General features: G+C 40.9%; 1 protein-coding gene across 1 annotated transcript in view; it reads left to right on the top strand.

Moving 5' to 3' along the window:
• tmtc1 (transmembrane O-mannosyltransferase targeting cadherins 1) overlaps nucleotides 1-21,170 on the top strand; it is a 93,058-nt gene that overhangs the window by 10,495 nt on the left and 61,393 nt on the right. Inside the window, exons 2-4 of the mRNA XM_085435783.1 lie at nucleotides 6,139-6,316; nucleotides 16,870-16,943; nucleotides 17,611-17,787. Of these exons, the coding sequence (XP_085291909.1) occupies nucleotides 6,139-6,316; nucleotides 16,870-16,943; nucleotides 17,611-17,787 (429 nt within the window). The remainder of the gene's footprint in view (nucleotides 1-6,138; nucleotides 6,317-16,869; nucleotides 16,944-17,610; nucleotides 17,788-21,170) is intronic.

Raw genomic sequence — 21,170 nt, 5'->3', positions numbered from 1 at the left:
ACGTGGGCGTTATCTGTGATACTCCTTAACTATAATTTATCCAAGTTAACTTCAGTTAACCATTCAGACGGTTCTTTTGCAATGACAAGCATAAACACTCATGTTGCTGGTAGGTTTCCGCTGTGCCAGCTGTTTACATTACAGCTGCTTATGCAGTAACCATGGTAACCACGGACTCTGAGCGGCTGGATCGACGGAGGTCAGACAACAATTTTACATGTATGATCTTAAAACAGGACACAGCCACTGTACGTGTTGGCCTCATATCAAATGTGAACGCAGACTGAGTCTATGTTTGACGTTTGTTTATATCTAATATCTCTCAAACATTTAAACAACAGCGAGTCTGCAGCTGAGGGAATACAAACTCAAACTGTCCGAACAGGTTTGTTAATTTTGTGATTTATTAAATGTATAACTGTTATTCTAATCTGCTGCTGAGTCTCTTACGCTGATGAAAATGCAGAAAACACAGATCACACCTGTTCAACCAATCACTTTCATTCCACTTTGATCTGCGACAAACTGACGGTTCATCTCTGTTACAGTGTTGCGTTAGACTGCTATATTTTTGTGTTCTTTATGCTGTAGATTTTCACGTCTCTGGAATAGTTGGCAGTAATACGGATGATTTCCTGTAAAATCATATAGATATGAGCCGTGACATATTCGTAGATGACAGTTAGATTAGTTTGATGCTGCCGACACGTTTACCCTCATGGTCAATATTCACAATAAAAATATTAGCTGAACATCATGAAGTCTGTATGTGATTCACAGTGTCGAACAACCTTGGTACAGTTAAGGCTAGCAGTTACTACATGACAGAAACACCAATGTTATCTATTTTAATAAAGTTTATGTGTATATACACAGGTCACGCTGATTATTGAACAAAAACGGTATTTGGTGACACACAAACAGGGTTTTTCAAAGTAGAGTTCTGGTAGTTTCCACATGCCGGTTGTTGGTGTGCAGAAACACCTTCTGAAAACAATGGCCACCAGGCCAAAGCAATGGTTTTGACTCGATCAGCATTAAATAATAAATATTTATTTATTTATTTCACAAACCAAAAAAACCCTGCCAAGTCAAACATGTGGAGCTACCTGCTGTGGTGACCTCCCATGAAACAGGGAGCAGTTAAAAATAGCTTTCTTCTGTACTGATCAATTTGAAGGAACAAGAAAAGTCAGCGTCTTCCATGCAAGCTGCAGGTGACTGCCGCTATCTGTGAGTGACCAAAGCAGTCACAAAGAGGTTTATGATGCAGCACTGTATACTAATTTTTACTTAGCAGCAGTAAATAACCTCACAACTGGTCAGGGAATGCACATTTTTGATGACCATTGCTTAATAGTGCAGTTGCCAGATGCTCTAGGCCTGTGGGACAAAAACGTTTTGGAGAAAACAGATGGAATTGCATATCCAGTATGTGAAAAGGCCTTTGTTAGCAATAAAACCGATATTAACTCATTCACTGCCAGCCATTTTCAAATCAGGTAACTCCCCACTGCCAGGGTTTTTGAGCATTTTTACTCATTTTTGAAGAGCCACAGAAAACTGTGTGTTATGATCATATAAACGCTGAACCTACCAAAATGAAGAACAGACTCTCTTCTTTCATCCAAAAAAAAAAAGCTTGTTTCTACCATTTTCCATTCTTTAGTAATCCGCTGTAGAAGAGAGGTGGGTTCCACCAAAAATGCCTGTTTTGACCAAAAAAAGGGAGAAAACGAGCTTTTTGTGAAAAATACATTTCAAGCAGAAACGTGCCTTTGACACTAATATTTCTTGCTTTGTGACACCTCTAACATATAAAATAGTTTTTCACTTCTATAAAACAGAAATAACACTGAGAAAGGTTATGTTTTATCAAAACAATTCATTTACAAATATATGAAAAAATAAAATGTACATAGTGAAACATTTATTCACAATGAATAATTCACTTTTGTGTGGTAATCATTATAACACTTTCCGGGATGCAAGGGCACACAACAAGACTTGCACCACATTTTTGTCTCACTGCGCAATCCCTTACGTGCGCAAACCCTGCACCTCCTTGCAGGTCTACTTTTACTGCTGGTGGGCTTCAGTTTTTCAAGTTGGTGCCTGCCTAGGTCACCGTCTAGCCTGCTATCAGGGTCGGTGTTGTAAGGTGCCCTTGGGGTTTTTCTGCCTTTCCAGTCACCTTCCCCTTCAAATCCCACACCTGCCCCCTCCCATTGAAAAACGTAATTGACGTCTATAGACGTCAATGGCAGTCAACGTAAGTTTTTCAATTGACGTCTATAGACGTCAATGGCAGTGAATGAGTTAAGTCAGATTAAGAAAAAGAAATTGTCATTGTTCAGATTTGATATCCAGCTCACACACTGAAAAATTAGGAGCGGTATCAGTATCAATGTATTCTACATCCAAAAACACTGAACTCAGGAAGTTAATCCTCACCAGCAAGAGTTTTTACGTATTCTAGTTCTGGATGTCAGACTCTGTAGTTTTCTCTGGTCCCCTCCTCATGTTTAACTGCATGCTCTCCTTAAATTGCTGTCTGTCTGAGTGGTGTCCAGAAAACGATGTGGGCTTTATAATTAATTGGGAAACTTTCTGAAGGATACCTGGTCTTATTAGGAGAGACTGCATCCATCCCACTCTGAATGGAGCAGCACATTCATTGAAATATGGCCAAATCGGCTGGTCGTGCACCTCTCCGGTGAGCGAAGCAACCATTGCGGCGGGTATACTGGGGCCTTAAATCAGCAAGGTGTGTGTGTGTGTGTGTTTGGTCAAGCAGCAGGATTGTTTCTTTGTTTGATGACACTCTATTTGCTCTAGACTGTTGCAGCCTCTCAAGCAGTTGCTTAGTTGTCCTTCTCCCTGGTAATATAGTTTTTGAAGAAGTACTAGCAACTTAATGCATCTCATGAGAGCGAAAAGCGTGGCTTACAGCTTTCCACAAGCATCTGCTCCCAGATTTACAGACAAACGCACTTAATGAGTGTGTCTTGATCAGACAATGGAGTAGGAAGGTAATCTCTCACGAGTGGCAGTTGTTGCCTTCTTGCTCACACAGGGAGGAGGCTCACCGCTTTGGGTGGAAGCTTGGAGAGCCGTTTCTTCACACCACCTTTATTAGCTTGCCGTGTGAAAGATTTGGGACCTGCTTCCTGGAGGAGTGTGTGTCAACTATGTTCCTCCATTACAAACATGTGGCGAGAAATCCCACAGCCTTTGTACCTCAGGCGCTGTGTATATGCTGAAGAGAAGGATGTCACATCACTCTGTGGAGATATAAGAACATGTGATGTCTCTGTGAATGTCAGACTGAACTGATCTGCTCCTTTGAAATTCACCTCCACTCACTTATGGAATATTTCCATAAGTTACTGATAAGACCTTAACTGGTTTCAGGGTGGCTGTTTTTCGTTTGTTGTATCTGTCACCTTTAGGAATGTGCTTGGCTGTTGTTGGTGTGTCGATAAACCTACTTGAACCCTTGCTGGAACTATTTAAGCATCACGTGTGAGAAGTAAAGATCGTTAGGTTTGGCATCACTAATTAGAATTTGCTCAGGAAATGTAAATTTAAACAGTTTATATTCCAGTTGTAAATAGACTTAAGTGGATAGATTGTAACATTAAGGCTACAAAAAGACTTTTATTAAAGCTGTTGTACTTTTGACATGTTTAATGCTCTGCATCTTGTTCTATTTAATCTGAACAAGCCCCTAAAAACAGTCAGTGATCACTGTCGCCCTCTCTCGGTTTTTATTACCACTGTTCATTTTAAAGCTCAGTTTTTACCCTTGGGCAACTACAGCCCAGCCCACGCAGCAGTATGTTAACCTCCTAAGACCCGAACTCTTTCATGGCATGCATTTTTAATTTTTCTCTGCTATTTGGGTTGATTGGGACCCGATGAATGTAAAAACAAAGAATTACCAGATTTTTATTTTGTTTTTGTTTTTTTACCTGATTTTTGTTTCTGACAAAAACAAGATCCACATTTCCTCGGAGGGGGCTTTCTGCACCGGGGCTGTGCTGCTGGGGCTCTGTGGGACTTCTCAGCCTGGCTGGGGGCCTTCTTTGCCTCCCTCCTGCTGTGTGCCCAGCCTGGAGGCTGCGGTCTGTGACCGGCTCCCGGTGCAGATGGCTCCCTGTGATAGTGTTTCCTCACCTGGCTCATGTGTGCCCAGCCCAATTTTACTCTTTAAATGTGAGTGTGTGTGTGTGTGTGTGTGTGTGTGTGTGTCTGCGCGTGTGTGTGTTTGTGTGCGGGGGGGGGTGTATGTATCCATGATCGTTTATGTTAATGAGAGTGTGGGGAGTGAGTTGGAGGGCGGGGTGGGGTGGGCTGCTTTTAACCATGTAAAGCACTTTGTGCTACATCTTTGTATGAAAAGTGCTTTATAAATAAAGATTGATTGAGTGATATGAGGACATTCGCTTTAAATTTTGATAGAACAGTGGCAGTATAATGTCCTCATAAGTGGATATCAGGCCCTTGTAGAGCAAAATTTAGTATTTTGGTCTAAACAACCCAAAATGTGATGTCCACATATGTGGACGCCAGGTCCTAGGAGGTAATGACTAACCTCGTATTGTGGATGGATTATCTCAGTTGTTCTCCTGACTGAAGTTTGGTCCGTTTACAGCATCCTGCCATGCGATTGCATTTGTCCCTAACCATCGGAAACCCTCACGTTAACTTTTATCGAGTGGAAAAAAGTTAGCGTTCATCCTCCAGCTTCACTGTTTATGTTATGCTAACATAGCCGTGTCGCTAGCAATCACGTAGCACATCGTTATATAGTAGCTAGCCCAACTTCAGTAACCTTACAAACGTCACTGCTGTTTAGTTTCCTGTCTTCATTTATGTTGGAAGTGATAGCAGAGCTGTACGTTTGAATTTTTCAGAAATCTCTCAGTCAGAACATGCTATATCATGTTTAGGTGGAAGCTAGCGAGCTAACTTCCTGCTAACTTCTAACTCTGTTGTTTTCATGGATGCCTGGATGTTAAACTTAAGTGTTACACCTGGTAAAGCAGCAACGCTGATCATTTTATTAAAGATGAAAGAATTTAGACAGTTTATAACTCTCAGTGATTCTGCAGTGTTCGTTTGACTTTGGGACCTGAAACGGACGGAGTTTAGGACCCAGATTACTCCGCAAGGCTCCTGACTACAACAATTCATCAAACGGTGCGGCTTCGTAGCTTACCAAAGCCATACTAAAACATTTTTGACAGAGGTTTGAGCGCCGTGTAGCACATAAAATCGGTTCGAGGTCAGTAAGCACAACCAGAATTCATACTTAAGGCGCACTGTCGATTTTTGAGAAAAGTAATGGATTTTAAGTGCGTAAGATACAGAAGAAAAGAATAAATCGCGATATATATCATTACCACACATGCTTCAAATTATACTGCGATATGGATTTTAGGCCATATCGCCCAGGCCTAACACCCAGCCTCATAGAACCCACATAGCAGAGCCATTTTCTCCAGTGTTTTATATATTTCTCATACTCTAAATTCACTAAAAAAGAGTTATCTTTTTCATCTTATAAATCTCTCAAGTTACATCAATCCAGCTGTGTTTAATTGTTGGTGAATCCTGTGTTAGCCATCTTTTGGTCAGTGCCTTTTTACTTGCAGCCAACAGCAGACCAAGTATTTATTCTGCACTCTTTATGTCTGAGGGTGTGTATCCTAAAATATAGATTTGAAATCAAAGGGTAAATATGTGCTAAAGATGTTTTGAATAGCTTTATGAACATCTTTCCAGTATAATGCATCAACTTTGAGGACAAAATGTTCACTTACTTGCGCTAACATTTTCCTTCAAAGCAATCATGTTGTGTTTGAAATTCATGCCACTATGAAAACTGAGATTCTGTTAAGAATTATAAGACGGTCACCTTATCCACGAACACAGAACCGAATTTACTTCAGGAATTGTCTCAGTAAATCCAAAGATGTGCATGTGTTTTAGACAAGGCTGTCCCCTAACAGTGTCGGTCTTTGAGAAAAATAAAGATATTAAACTTTATTTTTCACTCTCTTAATGATATTTTAAGATTTCTATTTTTTATACTTTGTCCATCTCACAGAGCTGAATTTTTCTCTCTGTTAGGTTGAACATCGTGCTGGGTGGTATGACACCTCTGTATTTCCACATTGTCAACGTGTGTTTGCACTGCACCGTAACCTGCCTGCTGATGCACGTATGCCAGTGCCACGTGTTTGAAAACCGCCGCCTGGCCTTCGTCACGGCGCTCCTCTTCACCGTGCACCCTGTCCACACCGAGGCTGTGAGTATAACCATAAAGTTACAGGCTGCTCGGGGAATATGACAACAGAGTTTCAGTTATCACATGAAACATATTGAACTTGACTGTCCTGGCCCACTAGAACTGGTTTCCACTTCAACATCTCAGACAAAGAGGTTCATTCAAAATGATAAATTTTTCCTCCTCTAAGTTGAAACGTTGACCACAGGATAGTCACAGGATATTTCATTCATTTGAAATGGTAACCAACAGAGCAGTGACTTTTATCTTCTCAAGTCTATCTTCATTAAGCTGCTCCCGCTGCTCGTTTTGTTGCTTTTTGTCACACATTTGTCAGACAGCCATTCCCCTTGTTGCCAGGTTTCAAAAATGAAGGTTTTGATTTTCATGAAGCATCAATCTGTGTCTGTGTTTTCTCTTGTATTTTGGGATGAGATCATATGTCTGGGTGGAGCTGATGGTCTGTGTTCCAGTTAGAAACTGAGTCATTATTGTAGAGACCAAGTTGTCACAGTGGAAAGCTGGACTGAAAGACAGCACAGAGGCACTAATCATGGCAGCACAGGAACAAGCTCTGAGCACAGATCCATAGAGGCTGGGGTCCATCACAGCAGGCAAGACCCCAGGTGCAGGCTGTGTAAAGATGCCCCAGAGACAATCCAGCACATAACAGCAGGGTGCAAGATGCTAGCAGGCAGGGCATACATGGAACGCCATAACCGAGTGGCCGGCATAGTGTACAGGAACATCTGTGTCGAGTATAACCTGGAAGTCCCGAGGTCACAATGGGAGACGCCCCCAAGGGTGGTGGAGAACGACCGAGCTAAGATCCTGTGGGACTTCCAGATACAGACGGACAAAATGGTGGTGGCTAACCAACCGGACATAGTGGTGGTAGACAAACAGAAGAAGACGGCTGTAGTGATCGATGTAGCGGTTCCCAATGACAGCAACATCAGGAAGAAGGAACACGAGAAGCTGGAGAAATACCAAGGGCTCAGAGAAGAGCTGGAGAGGATGTGGAGGGTGAAGGTGACGGTGGTCCCCGTGGTAATCGGAGCACTAGGTGCGGTGACTCCCAAGCTAGGCGAGTGGCTCCAGCAGATCCCGGGAACAACATCAGAGATCTCTGTCCAGAAGAGCGCAGTCCTGGGAACAGCTAAGATACTGCAGGACCCTCAAGCTCCCAGGCCTCTGGTAGAGGACCTCAGCTTGAAGGATAGACCGCCCGCAGGGGCAGTTGGAGAATTACTGTATATCTGTTAATGATAATGATATTTCAGTCATTAACAGATTTAGAAAATGACAACCAAAAAATGCTTCTAAAACCAAATGACAACAAACAATTGAAGGAGGTGATGAAATCGCTGACCATCTTGGTATGCAGAGGAAATCAGTGGCCAGGCAATAGTAACTGATTTCTGACTGACTTCTTCACTGAGTATTCATATTTTTTTCACGATATAAACTTGTATGACAAATAGATTGCAATATATGAAAGAAGAAGAAGAAAGATTGTTTAATTTATTTAAATTATCTATTCATTTTGTTCATCTAAAATCATCCCTCAAATGGAGCAACTTTTCCCTGTCAGAGCCAAAGGATCAAGGAAAGGAGAAAGAAAGCATTATCAAGCTACGGGGGCAAAGCTTTGAGAAACACAGCAGGGCTCAGGTATCCTGCTATCAGCAGTGTTGGGCAAGTTACTTTGAAAAAGTAATTAATTATAGTCACTAGTTACTTCTTCAAAAAGGTAACTGAGTTAGTAATTGAGTTACAATATTCTAAAAGTAATTAATTACTTGAAAAGTAACTATTGCGTTAGCCTAAACAAAAAAAAAAAGTTTAACCCTCTGGGGTCCAGGGTATAATTGGCCATTTTTAACTACTTTTGATTTTCGTGTCTGAAATTACAGTTAGGTTTTCATTTTGACATACTGTATTAACACAACTGATCTAAAATCAGACAAATTTCAATAAGATGCCACACAAATTATTTGTGCCACTCCAAAAAAATAATTTCTGTCCACTATAAAGGAGAACATCACAGGCTGATACCTGCAGGTCTGACAGCAGCAGGTGTATCACTACTGTTTCTACCTGGAGACAGCAGTCGCCTCATTGTCACAACACTACACATTAACTACACACTCCAAACACGCTAAACGTCACAAATCTCTCACATCTCAAAACTCCTTCTCTCTGTTTTTCTGCTGTCTCTCTCTCTCCTAAAACTTCCCCTGTTTTTTTGTTTTTGTTTTTTTGCTCATAAGCAGAGAGTGCTCGCTGCGCTGTCCTTAGACAGTAAACGTGACCAAACTATTGAGGAAAAACACGCGTATATATTTTTTATCATGACTCTGGTTTTACTGGCCTATCAACACAGTTTATACACTGGTATATGTCACCTTGTTGCTTTGTCTTTAAGTGGTCATGTGATTGGCTTACCACGACTACTTTATTCTTCCTCAGTCAAACAGCAGCACTCATGCGATTGTTTTGCCCCCTTAGCTCCAGGTGTTGTTCTAGACAGTGATCGTGATCGCCGTCCGCGGGAGCGCGCAGCCACTTAAAGCTGTAGCGTCCAGATTACTTACAGCTACTTCCTGCAGCTGGTATAAGGTGCGGTAAGCTGAACACAGCTTCAACCGTCTGTTAGTTGAAGAATAGTAACGCAAACGCATTTTCTTGTTAGTAACTGTAACAGCGTTGTAATGATAGGAATAGTAATTAGTTAGATTACTCGTTAATGAAAGAAGTAATGCCGTTATTCCCATCACTGGCTATCAGTCCTCTGAGTTCTTTGTGCCCTCAGCTCAACCTCCATGTGATTCCCAAAGGGCAACATTTCTCCTGATCTGCCTCTGAGAGGTGGTGAGTCAAGTTCTGTAAGCTTACAGTCTACGACTCTTCTCACTCACTTCAACAGGTGAGACAACAACAAAGGGCTCAGACGTTCACTACAGGAGCGCTGCAGAGAAATTGGAGATGGAAGGAGCAGAAGGGGAGGGTAGATGAATGTGTAGCGTGGAAAAAGAGCTGTATAGAAATTGGCACACGAGGGTGATGAAAGGAAATCAGAGGCAGGCAAAGAGAGATCGGGCAAGAAAATAGGAATTGAGTGCAGCAGGGGCTGTAACAGGACAGAGAGACATTAAGAGAAAGAAGCGAGGGAGAGAGACAGAGAGAGTGAACTGGAAAGACTACGCAGTAGAAAACAAAGTGAGAATAGGAAGCATGAAACAGCTAGTTCAGTCTTGCATAGACTTTGATGCTCATCTCAGGCCCAAACTCTTGGATCGGTTGGGGGAGAGGATGAGGAGCTGCTAATTGGCTGTAACACACATGCTGATAAATACTAATAGGAGTGAAAAATGTATTTTGTGTTAATGTGTTTCTGCCATCAAATTCAAAGTGCTGATTTGTTTCTTATAAATATATATTTTGTGAACTTCGTGTTTTCCATGAATGTTTTCTTTTATGAATAAAATGGGGGTTTACAGTATTTGCAAATCATTTTGTTCATCAGGTTTTTATGTACATTTTGCACAGGTGCTCTTTTTGGAATGGGGGCTGTCTGTCTGTGGCTATTATAGATAATAGATATTTACAACCTCTCTCTCAGTTACACCTAGCACATCTGGAGGTGCTTAGAAGCCACATGAGAACAACACTGCTCAAAAATGAACTCAACACATTTTAATAAGAGTTTGACATCGAGTCAGGTAAGCTGGGCATACACTGTGCAATTTTTGGCCCATTTTGAGCCGAGTTTTCAGTTGTGTGACCGTTTTGGGGATCAGCCCGAGTTTCGCCTTAATAACGTGTCGTGCATAGGGATGGGTATCGTTTAGGTTTTATCCAATACCAGTACCAAACCGGTACTTTTGAAACGGTGCCGGTGCTTAAAGAATGGAGAACACACACTTTGTCCAAAAACCTCATGTTCAGCTGTTTTTTTTGTAAAAAGATGTTAGCCTTTTCTGCAGCTATAGGGCATATATGGTATCACTTTTGGCTGGAAGCAGTGCTTAAAAAATGGAAAAAACACAAACTTTGTCCAAAAACCTCTCATGTTTAGCTGTTTTCCACTTTTTCTTTGGTCATTTTTGGCCAGGGTGAAGGGAGCATCTGCCATCAAACAAGAAGGCAGCCGCATGCAACTACGACGGTGTTTGCTAGTTCACCTTACATGCATTAATTTAATAACGTGGTTAGCCTACTCAACGTAAATTACACACGAACAACATTAAGCGACTCACCCAGAGAAGAACGGCTGCTGCTGCATCATCATCCTCATCATTTCTGCTACACTGGCAGGGCTAGGGGCCAGGACTCTCCTCTTCAGGTTCTTGGGGGATGTTGCTAACTCCGGGTCCGTTAACAGGCACCACACCCGCAGTAGATGTGCTCGGTGTGAGGTCTCGCAGCAAGCTATCAATAACGGTGCATTTCACGGCTTTTAAAAAAAACGCTATGCGTCGCCAGGCGTTTCATCAGATTCGAGGAGTTACCTCCTTTGACAGCATCACAGTATCAGCTTAAAGCACTTGTTGCTGCTGAGTTTGCATATTTTGCTGTGAAGTACAGCCAGACTTTTGCCCGCTTCACCTTGGGCATTTTTAATCTGTAGCTCTGCTCTAAAAGAACTTACGTACCTGGGCCCGCCTACTATCCCTGGAGAGGTAAAATGATTGGCTAGAATTCAAAGTGCATGACATCTCAGGGGAAAAAAAAGCACCGAAATAAAGCACCGAAATAAAGCACCGAAATGTGCGCTGCTTTTCAGTCTGGTCACTACCGTTTATGTCAGGATACCAGTACCCATCCCTAGGCGTGCATCGTGTAGTATACGTGGCGTAACGAGAAGCAATTAACACCTCACGACCAGCTGCCTATCAGCAGTCGTTTGGTTGCAAGAAAATCAAACCTGTCGGCCGTCGTGATTGTAGCTGCCTGTTCAATATTTTTCATTAGCAATTTAGCAAAGTTGATGGTGGTGGTGGTGTGTGTGTCTGTGTGAGTGAAAGACGGAGAGGGAGAGCGAGACACAGATTTTGTGTTATAAGCTTCATGTTATGTACGTACAGTGTGAGCACTCAGGTCGCATCACAGCATCGGGCCGTTTGGTGAGAGACCCTGCATCCTGACCTACGAACTTCCAACCCCTGAGACTCAATCATACAGTTTGAGCAGGAGCTGAATAACGCGACTGAAAAATTCGCAGTGTATGCCCAGCTTTAAACTTCTAGACCATCCGTCTGATCAGTTAAGTAGCAAGGGGGTGAAATAACAAGAGGTACACTACAGGGGCAACAGTGAGGCAGTCCCCAAAATTGGAATGGTTGTACGGGTGGAGGCAGCTTTCCCTCCTCATTTTCTCAGTTTTTCACTTGTTTTTTTCTCTGTAGACCTTACAAAGGTTTGCACAAATATGCGTGCCATTCCCAGATGACTGGCTTTGTATAAACAGGCAGTTATACTAGGAGAGCAGGACAGAGCCATAGACTGTCCTTAACCCATCATCAAGACCGGTATCTGCTCCTCTCTGCAAGTAGAAACAGGATGAGCACTAACAGAAGCCTAAAAGCTGACCTCTACCAGGCCACTGGTGTGAGTGTTGTCAAACAGACTTCGTGAGGATGGCCTGAGGGGCTGACGTTAATGATCGTGACATTTTATGCTCATGTTTCCATGAGCATGGCGATCCGTTAGTGCCAGGGCTGCACAGTTATACATATTTTAATCATAATCATGATTTTGGCTTCCCACAACCATGTGAACATGATCACGTAATGCTCAAAGTGTGTGCCCCTCCACTTAAAACGCAAGCAGTCTGGACAAGTAACAGTAGGTTAATTGACAAAAATCTAAATAGCTTGCCCTTGGAAAGCTGAAGATCATCATCCAGTGTTTGGCACAAGTAATGTTCACCAGGAACAAAGTCAGCAAGATGACTTCAAGTCATTTGTTCAATTAATTGTAGACAGAACTAACAAAAGATTAGACAGCATTCTAAAGGATGTACAGGATGTTAAGTCCAGCCTGCAATTCACGGATGGTGTTGTCGGTCAGCTGCAAACCAAAGAGAAAAGTATTAAAAGCAAATTGAAAGAAAGAGTTTGAATTAGTGGTCAGCAGCATATGCGGGGAAACCAAAGAGTTAACAACCAAGTTGGATTGTTTAGAAAATGAATAGAGGAGGAATAACATCGTGGTGGATGGATTAATAGACGAACATGCAGAAACTTGGGAAGCATTAGAGCAGGGGTGGCCAACCCGCGGCTCTCCAGCCGCATGCGGCTCTTTGCCTGGTTTCATGCGGCTCTTACATTCATATCAAAGATTGTGTTTGTGTTTTGAGGTTTTTTTGTGTTGTTGTTTTAAAATGTGCACATTCGCTTCACTTGAGTTCAATACTGTATTTTCATCAAATGGCCATGTGTGTGAGATGAAAATACTGCAAAATTTCCCAGTAGGAGCAAGTTCGCCCTTAAAATGGCAGGGAAAAAATGCACAGTGAAAAGAAAATATGAAGATGAACAAAGGACGTTTTTAACAGAGTGGGAGAGTTTATATTTTTTTTTTGTTGAACGCAATGGTAAGCCATTCTGCCTTATATGTCAGACGTCATTAGTGCATTTCAAAGCTTCAAATCTTCAGCGCCACTTCAGCTCACTCCATGCTAACATCGACCAGGAATTTCCAAAAGGGACTGAACTTCACAAGCACACTTTGAAAAGTCAGGCAGAAAAGCAGATACAGTTTTTCCAAAAATTTACGAAGCGGTCAGAGACCATAACGCTCGCATCCTATCAGCTGGCTTGGGAACATTGCACGGGCTAAAAAGCCATACAATGAAGGGGAGTTCGTTAAAAAATGCCTCAGTGACGTTGTTGAAATCTTGTCTCCTGAAAACAACAAATTAAACCGCGTGGTATCAGACGTCCAACTGTCCCGCCACACTGTTGAACACAGAATATCGGACATTAACACGGCTATTGAATCACAGTTGCACTCTGACCTTCAAGCATGTGAGTATTTTAGTGTCGCTTTGGATGAGAGTTGTGATATAGAAGACAAGCCTCAGTTGGCAATATTTGCACGGTCTGTGTCAAACGATTGTGTGATCAAAGAAGAACTCCTGGATATTGTGCCATTAAAAGACAGAACCCGTGGCATAGATGTGAACAAACCATGATGGCTGCATTTGAAAAAGCAAATCTGCCCATAACGAAATTAACTGCAATAGCCACGGATGGAGCACCAGCCACGATGGGATCTGTGAACGGGCTTGTGGGGCTGTGCAAAGCTGACCAAACTATTCCTGACTTTTGGATCATCCACTGCATCATCCACATGGAGCAACTCGTGTCTAAATCATTGAATTTAGATAACGTCACGAAGCCTGTGATGGAAATCGTCAACTATATCCGCACACATGCGCTTAGCCACAGGCAATTCAAGAATCTCATTGCTGAGCTGGACCAAGGGCTTCCAGGTGACCTGCCGCTGCACTGTGAGGTGGCTGTCAAAAGGCCGGGTACTCTCTCGCTTCTTTGAGCTTTTGGATGCCGTGAAACTGTTTATGGAAGAGAAGGACTATCCCGAGCTCTCGAACCTCAAGTGGATTATGGATCTGGCCTTTTTGGTCGACATGCTGTGTCACTTGGACAGACTGAACCTGACCCTGCAGGGTAAGTTAAAAATGCTGCCTGACCTGGTGCAAAGTGTGTTTGCATTTGTCAACAAACTGAAGCTGTTCAAGACATATTCAAAAGGGAGTTATAGCATTTTCCCACTGCTAAAAGCCAGCGGGCAAGTCGCCAGCGCTGCCCTGAGTAAGCAAAGAGCCAGATATGCAACGCTGATTGAAAACTTGCACGAAAGCTTCGTGACCCGGTTCCATGATCTACAATTGAAAAGGCCACAGATTACGTTCCTCGTCGACCGATTTAATGCAGAGACCGGCTGTTTGAAAGTCCCGCTAGTCACAGATGAAGCTGCGGCTGAGTTGGAGATGATCGATCTTTGTGAAAAGGACCAATTGAAACCTGCTTTAAGGGAAGGGACCATTGAGTTCTGGAAAAGTGTGCCAATGGAAAAATACCCCAATGTCAAATGGGCCGCGCTTAAGATACTGTCAATGTTTGGGTCAACATACGTCTGCGAGTCTGTGAAATCAAAGCATCGATCTGTTCTGACTGACACTCGAATTGCTTCGAGTGGCAACAACGGAATACAAGCCAGATTTGAAGAGGATTGTTCAAGGCAAGGAATGCCAGAAGTCCCACTAAACAACATGCATTGTAGAAGTAAATGCTATTGTAGATTATTATATTTTTGTTTGTGGACTTGGTTAAACTGAGAGTTTGTGTGTGTGAGACAGTGCACACAATGTTCATTGTTGAAAATGACTGGCCTGTGGTTTTAGTACTGTAGGAGTCCATTTCTGTCATTATCATGTTGGTGTGTGACATTTACAATAAATCTGGCTGAGCAGAGGTGTGTGTGTGTGTGTGTGTGTGTGTGTGTGTGTGTGTGTGTGTGTGTGTGTGTGTGTGTGTGAGAGAGAGGGAGGATGGGTGATGTTCATGTGTGCCCATGTGTATGATGTGGCTCTTTGCGGTAACACAGTAAAAGAAAAAAAAGTGGCTCTTGGTCTCTGACTGGTTGGCCACCCCTGAATTAGAGGATAAAGTCCAACACTTGCTGAAGAACCAGCAGGGCCTCGACAGCGACACGTTCAAATCGAACGCGGTCACGTATGGCTGAGCCAGGCAGATTGTGGTCAGGTTACAAAGATCAGGAAGAAGAGGAAAGAACTATTACTACAGCTGAGAGTGGCCAGAGACAGAGGTGATATTGGCGTCCTGAAACATGATAAATTTATTGTTAAACCGAGGTCCCGGAATGCTGGATTTAACACTTACACTTTCAGTAATATTGCCATTTAACGGCTAGAAATCAGAATCAGAATGCTGATTCTGATTTCTAGCCGTTATGGTTGATCAGTTTATTCCCGGATTCTCCGCAAAATATTTTTCAGTAGCTCATGGTAGTATTTGTAGCCTTAAATATAAGTTTCAGGAAATTCAGTCATTGCTGTCAACAAACTCATTTCTGAGACACATTTAGGTGCTGCCTTTGAGAATAATGAATTTGAAATGAATGGTTATAAGTTGTATAGGAAAGACTTAAACAGATTTGGAGGGGGTGTTGCCTTATATATATTAATGACAATGTGGCACGCAAACTACGTATGAACTTAATGTTTGACGATCTGGAAATCGTGTGGGTTCAGTTACACCCGCTCCATGGCACGCTGTTATTGGTAGGTTGCTGCTACAGACGCCCTAGTAGCAATACGTTGTATGTAGAACGAATCTGTGAAATGTTGGAAAGATGGAAGACAAGGACATATTTTTATTTGGAGATTTTAATATTAATTGGTCATCTACTTCTTGTCCTTTAAGGAAAAAGAAGAGTTCATTAGCATCTACTGCTGTCTGTCTCAGATGGTAATCATTCCCACGCGGATGACGGTCAACAGAGGCAGGTCATAGGTCATCATCTTGTATTGATCATATATATACAAATGTTCCTGAACAATGCTTAAACATTGTCTCTGTTCCAGTTAGTTATAGTGACCATAATCTTGTAGGCTTGACCAAGAAAATGAAACCACTGAAAACTGCACGAGAGATTGTTTTTCGTAGATCATACATAAACTTTAACACAGACAAATATTTTAATAAGAAGAATTTATATTATCAACATGAGCTCAAGGAGGCCAATAAGGACAGAAAGAAGATGTGGAAAGTTTTAACCAATATAATGGGCAGAGTGATGCTCTGGTGGTGCCACACATCAGCACAGATGGAATGTTTATAAGTAAAGCTAAGGATATATTTCAAGATTTACTACAGCAATAAAATAACAAATTTAAAATGAGTAGAGGAGAGCCCATCCTATCATGCTATCATGGATAATAAGCAATGCCAATTTAAGTTTGAGGCAGTGAATGTTGAGACGATGGAGCGTTTATTAATATCACTTCCTGATGATACATCTTCAGGTTCTGATAACATAGACAGTAAACTGCTCAAAGCTGCAGCCAAGTTTGTGTCCCTTCCTATACATCACATAGATGTTTGGCATGCAGCTTATTTCCATCGCAGTGGAATGAATCGGAAAGAATTCCAATTCCAAAAAATAAGAATGCTGTTTTTAATGGTGTCAGTAGCAGACCTGTTAGTCTAAGTAAAGTTCTGGGGAGAATTGTTTATGAACAAATCATGCTTGCCCAACGGAAACACGTGTGTGATCAGACATTATAGAAAAGCCTTAATACTTATTCTTGGCACCAGTAACCATGAGCCATGGTCACACTGCGTATCGCTCTCAAGGTTTGAAAGGAAAGTACAGAGGCTGGTTCTACTGAGACAGTGATGTGCAGCTCACTGTAGCATAGCAACAGTAATGGGCTGCACATAGACATCCAGCAGTGTGTCCTCAATGGAGCATTCTGGCACATGCGTAATCTCTCAAATCTGTGCACGTCTGTTTCGCAGGTGTCTGGTATCGTGGGTAGAGCTGATGTGTTGGCCTGTCTGCTGTTTTTGCTGACATTCCTCTCCTATATTAGGTAAGATATTAGATTATTGTAAGACAACACCATCCTCAACCTCTCTATGCACATTTGCAACTGTAAATTAGATTGGCCTGCCTGAGAGACTGATGCAGATCGAGTGAATAGAATAAACTTGGAAAGCTCCTACAAACGGGTGGTTGTAATACTGAATTATTTTTAACAAGTGAGTGAAAATGTTAAACGGTTTTGTTACTCATGTTCAGTCGTGTAATGCATATGACTTTGTGAGGTTTATGATTACAGCTTGGTGTTTAAAAAGTGAACAGAATCTCAAAGCACATAAGATTTTACAGAGTACTTTTACTGTTACCATAGTTAGATTTGTTACGGGATGGATGGAAAATTGTTCATAAAAACATCATGTTTAGTCTCATTTACATACAGGAAGTGTTACAGCCTATTAGTGTATAATTTATATGTTCAGTATATCAGCTGAACATATAAAAGCTTATGAACACGCAGGTCTGACAGTTCTTAATTACAGCCATAAAAAACATCTAAATTTAGCTAATGTAACAAGTGATTTCTGTCGTTGTGTTAGACGTGCTGCAACATGACTGCCACGTCACATTTAACGAACAGAAGCTGTCCTGAAGCTAGTGACTTTACAAAAGCCGAGCTGTTTTGTTCTCTCATACTTTTGTCTCGTCTCCTCTCTCAGGAGTGTGGGTGGGCGTGTCTCTGAGGACTCGCTGGCCTTCACGGTGTCGTCATCTTCGCTGTTCCTCAGTTTGCTGCTGGGCACCTGCGCCATGCTGGTGAAAGAGACAGGCATCACCGTGTTTGGAGTGTGCTTGCTCTACGACGCCCTGGTGCTTTGCCGCAAGCCTCTCATGTAGTAAGGACACAGGCTCTTCCTTTCTTCCTGTTTATTTTTTCCCCATCTTCTTTTATCTGGCCAACATGTTGCTGAACGTGGGCATCGTTTTTCAGCAAATTCTAACACCTGTGAGCTACCACTACAACCATAAAGAATTTGTTTGTTAGCAGACAAAATGAGCTTTTTCAGGCACCGTGCGCATAAAGAGTAGATCACTGAAAAGCTTCTGTTGGGTTTTACTTTCTCCAAGTAAAAAACACTTTTATATTGAAACAATAATGACAGCTTTCATAAAGAGGTCTAGTGTAAGTCTTGTGTAAAGGTCAAGGTTTGATTTAGACATCTTTACACCCAATCTGTTTTTTATGATCTGTGTTTTATCCGTCTTCACATTTCATTCTATATTTCTGAAAGACTTGCTTTGGACTTATAAAATTAAAAGAAACTAATAAAAAGTGTCAGACCTTCAGAGAGAAAGAGCTTTTTTAAACAGTGTTTGAAAATAATACGAGCAGTCTAATTTGTGCCTGTAACAGAGCGTGATGCCGCTGGATCTTCAGATGTTTTATTAGAGGTGTACACCTGATGTTATTAAACAGGAAGTGAACAAGCTTACTCTAGAAGTGTTAGGGGCTGACTGATTCAAAAAAGCTGGCAATAATTATCACAATATAAATGAATTAAACACAAATATATCAGAGTATGTTTTGTATTTGTGTAACTGGTGACTCCTCTATACATACATTGTGTTCTACTGTATTATGCTCTTGCTCATCCTTTCTCTGTGCTAGTGCTGTCCAAGGTACACGAGATTAAATCTACCAGATTAAAAGATCCAGCAGGCAGTTTGAGGGGATTTTTTTTTATCCATCAGTGAATTTAAAAGATAAGAATTAAACGAGAGCCAGATTAACCCCTTGACCCCACACACTCACTCTTTGTCAGGTTCCCAGTTGTGCACTTTGGCTGCTCTCCCCAGAGCCACACAACCATTTTTAGGCTTAGTTTTGACCTGGACCTTTCAAGCACTTTCTACAGCAATCCAAGAATATGTTTTAACCAACCTTTAACTGTTCCACAGTCTAAACTCGTTGTGGTGACAGAGCCTGGAATAGTCTTCCTCCTGATATTAGATCTGCACAAACGCTCAAACATTTCAAATCGTTAATAAAGAGACATTTTTGTGGTCTGGATTTTAACACACATTGACTTTAATAGCCTTAGTTGTTGTTGTTGTTTTAGTTGTTTTTATTGACATATTGTATTTATTTGTTTTTCTATATTTTACTGCATCATTGTTGTGCATTTTATTTATTTTAGTGGCATTTTACAGTGTTAAGCACTGTTTGGAAATGTGCTATAATAAACAAACTTGACCTAAATACTTGTAACTAGGGATGATTGTTTTAATAATAGAGTATCGATTATTCCTTTGATTAATTGAGTAGTTGGATAAGAAATACTTTTTTTTTATTCATGGGAAATTATAAATATTCAAAAGACAAAAAACTTTTTCAAAATAAACTGCATACAACATCTGTCCAAAAAACTAAACCCTTTGATTGTATTTAAGTGTGCAACGAATGAGTTAGGGTTTATTCAAAGTTATGACAAATTCCTGCGTAAAAATGATCATCATACATAATGAAAACAATCTTATGAAAAATAACTACATTAGTTTTTTGAATATTTTATGTAAAGCCAATACAGTTATGCTGTATATTATATTATATATTGGCATTAGCATTACCTAAGTGCAAAGCTGGAGAAAAGAGTAAGTCATGCCACTGAATGGTTGCTAAAATTAAATCCAAATATGAGCTAGGTGAATGTCCCAAAACATCTGCTATTTTCTGCAGTTAATGCTTAATTATTTAAAGTTGCCATATTTTTGTAGCATGCACATGCTTGACACGAAGGAGGTTAGGGTTAGTTACAAAATACATATATAAAAAAAAATAAAAATTATTACAACAATTGTTGGGATATTTTATGCATTTTTTCATATTATTGTTGTTTTAGACAAATATGAAATAATTAAGATTATTAGTTAAGCATCTAAGGGCAGTTTCTTGAATGGAAAAAGAGACTGTTTTTACTAGAAGCAGGACTATCACTTTTTCTGATGTACTTTATTCTTCAGTTTTACATATTCATAGAAACAGTATATAATATCTCTACCGTAAGAAGACTCCAGTAATTCAACCACATTATATAGCTTCTTAGAAGTGCAACTATACGTCAGTTCAGTTCAAACCAGTTTTATTTATACAGCACCAAATCACAACAGCAGTCACCTTAAGGTGCTTTATGTTGTAAGGCAGACCCTACACTACACTACAATACACACAATAATACATCCCAACGTGATGACTCATGACATACTTACTAGAGATGGCACGATACCACTTTTTTATGTCCGATACCGATACCGATATCATAAATTTGGATATCTGCCGATACCGATATGAATCCGATATAGTGTTTTTTAATCAACAAAACTGTTTTTTAAAATATCTTGCTGCATTTTGCAAGTCTGCAAGTTCATACTCAAGTTTAAAACAACAACTACACTAAAGCTATTCTGTTATACCTGTATACAAAAAAAATATTTCATAGTTCAGCAATACTGATCAATCTAATAAACTTAGACCTACACCATCCTCCCTATTCTGGTATTTTAAAGAGTACTTAGCGTAAATATTAAGCAACCTAACTAATAGGGTTCCAACTCCCAGCAACAACAAACATAAATAAATAAAAAATAAGGAACCACCCCTCACGCGCCACCTCATGATGCTTAATCGACGTAATCAACCTTAATTTGATGCAGTGTGAAAAAAAATGCACAGAAATCAATTATTTTTCAAGAAATATTAAATAGATTCAACATCTTTCTTCAACAAAATTGCAGACTGCACAGATGGTACCTTCCCAAAGGAAAAAGTACTATAGCTTACTAGGGTATATATTAGACTTAATAGTCACTATATACAGTAATTGACTTCTATTCATTTTACATCAAATTAAAACTTTGGGTGTCAGATAATTATTTATTAAAAGCTCGACATTTTAAATGAGAATAAGAAAGAAAAGTATGTCTTTGTGCCACCTTTTCCCTGTTCATGCCCTATCGGCCCCCCTGGCTAAACTTTGCTAGATCCGCCCCTGCACAGTTACCAGCGTCAGCTACGTAGAAAAAGATCCTGGTGTAGAAAGAAATATTAAATAAATTCTAACAACAGCTTATCAAGCTTAAACGTTCTGCTGTTGTTCAGCCGCTGGTTTCCTCTTTCTGGTGCAAAGTGGGCCAAAAACAAACAAGAGAGACTCACGACAGAAAAGCCGATCAGCTGATCATTTAAGCAGTTTCACGATTGAAGTAGCAGCCGGAGAGCGAG

The sequence above is a fragment of the Copadichromis virginalis genome, linkage group LG17 (genome assembly GCF_057382275.1).
Source record: "Copadichromis virginalis isolate Kocher_CV1m ecotype Utaka linkage group LG17, C_Virginalis_male_GT1.1, whole genome shotgun sequence".
Classification (NCBI taxonomy): domain Eukaryota; kingdom Metazoa; phylum Chordata; class Actinopteri; order Cichliformes; family Cichlidae; genus Copadichromis; species Copadichromis virginalis.
This window is presented reverse-complemented; position numbering and strand designations above follow the sequence as displayed.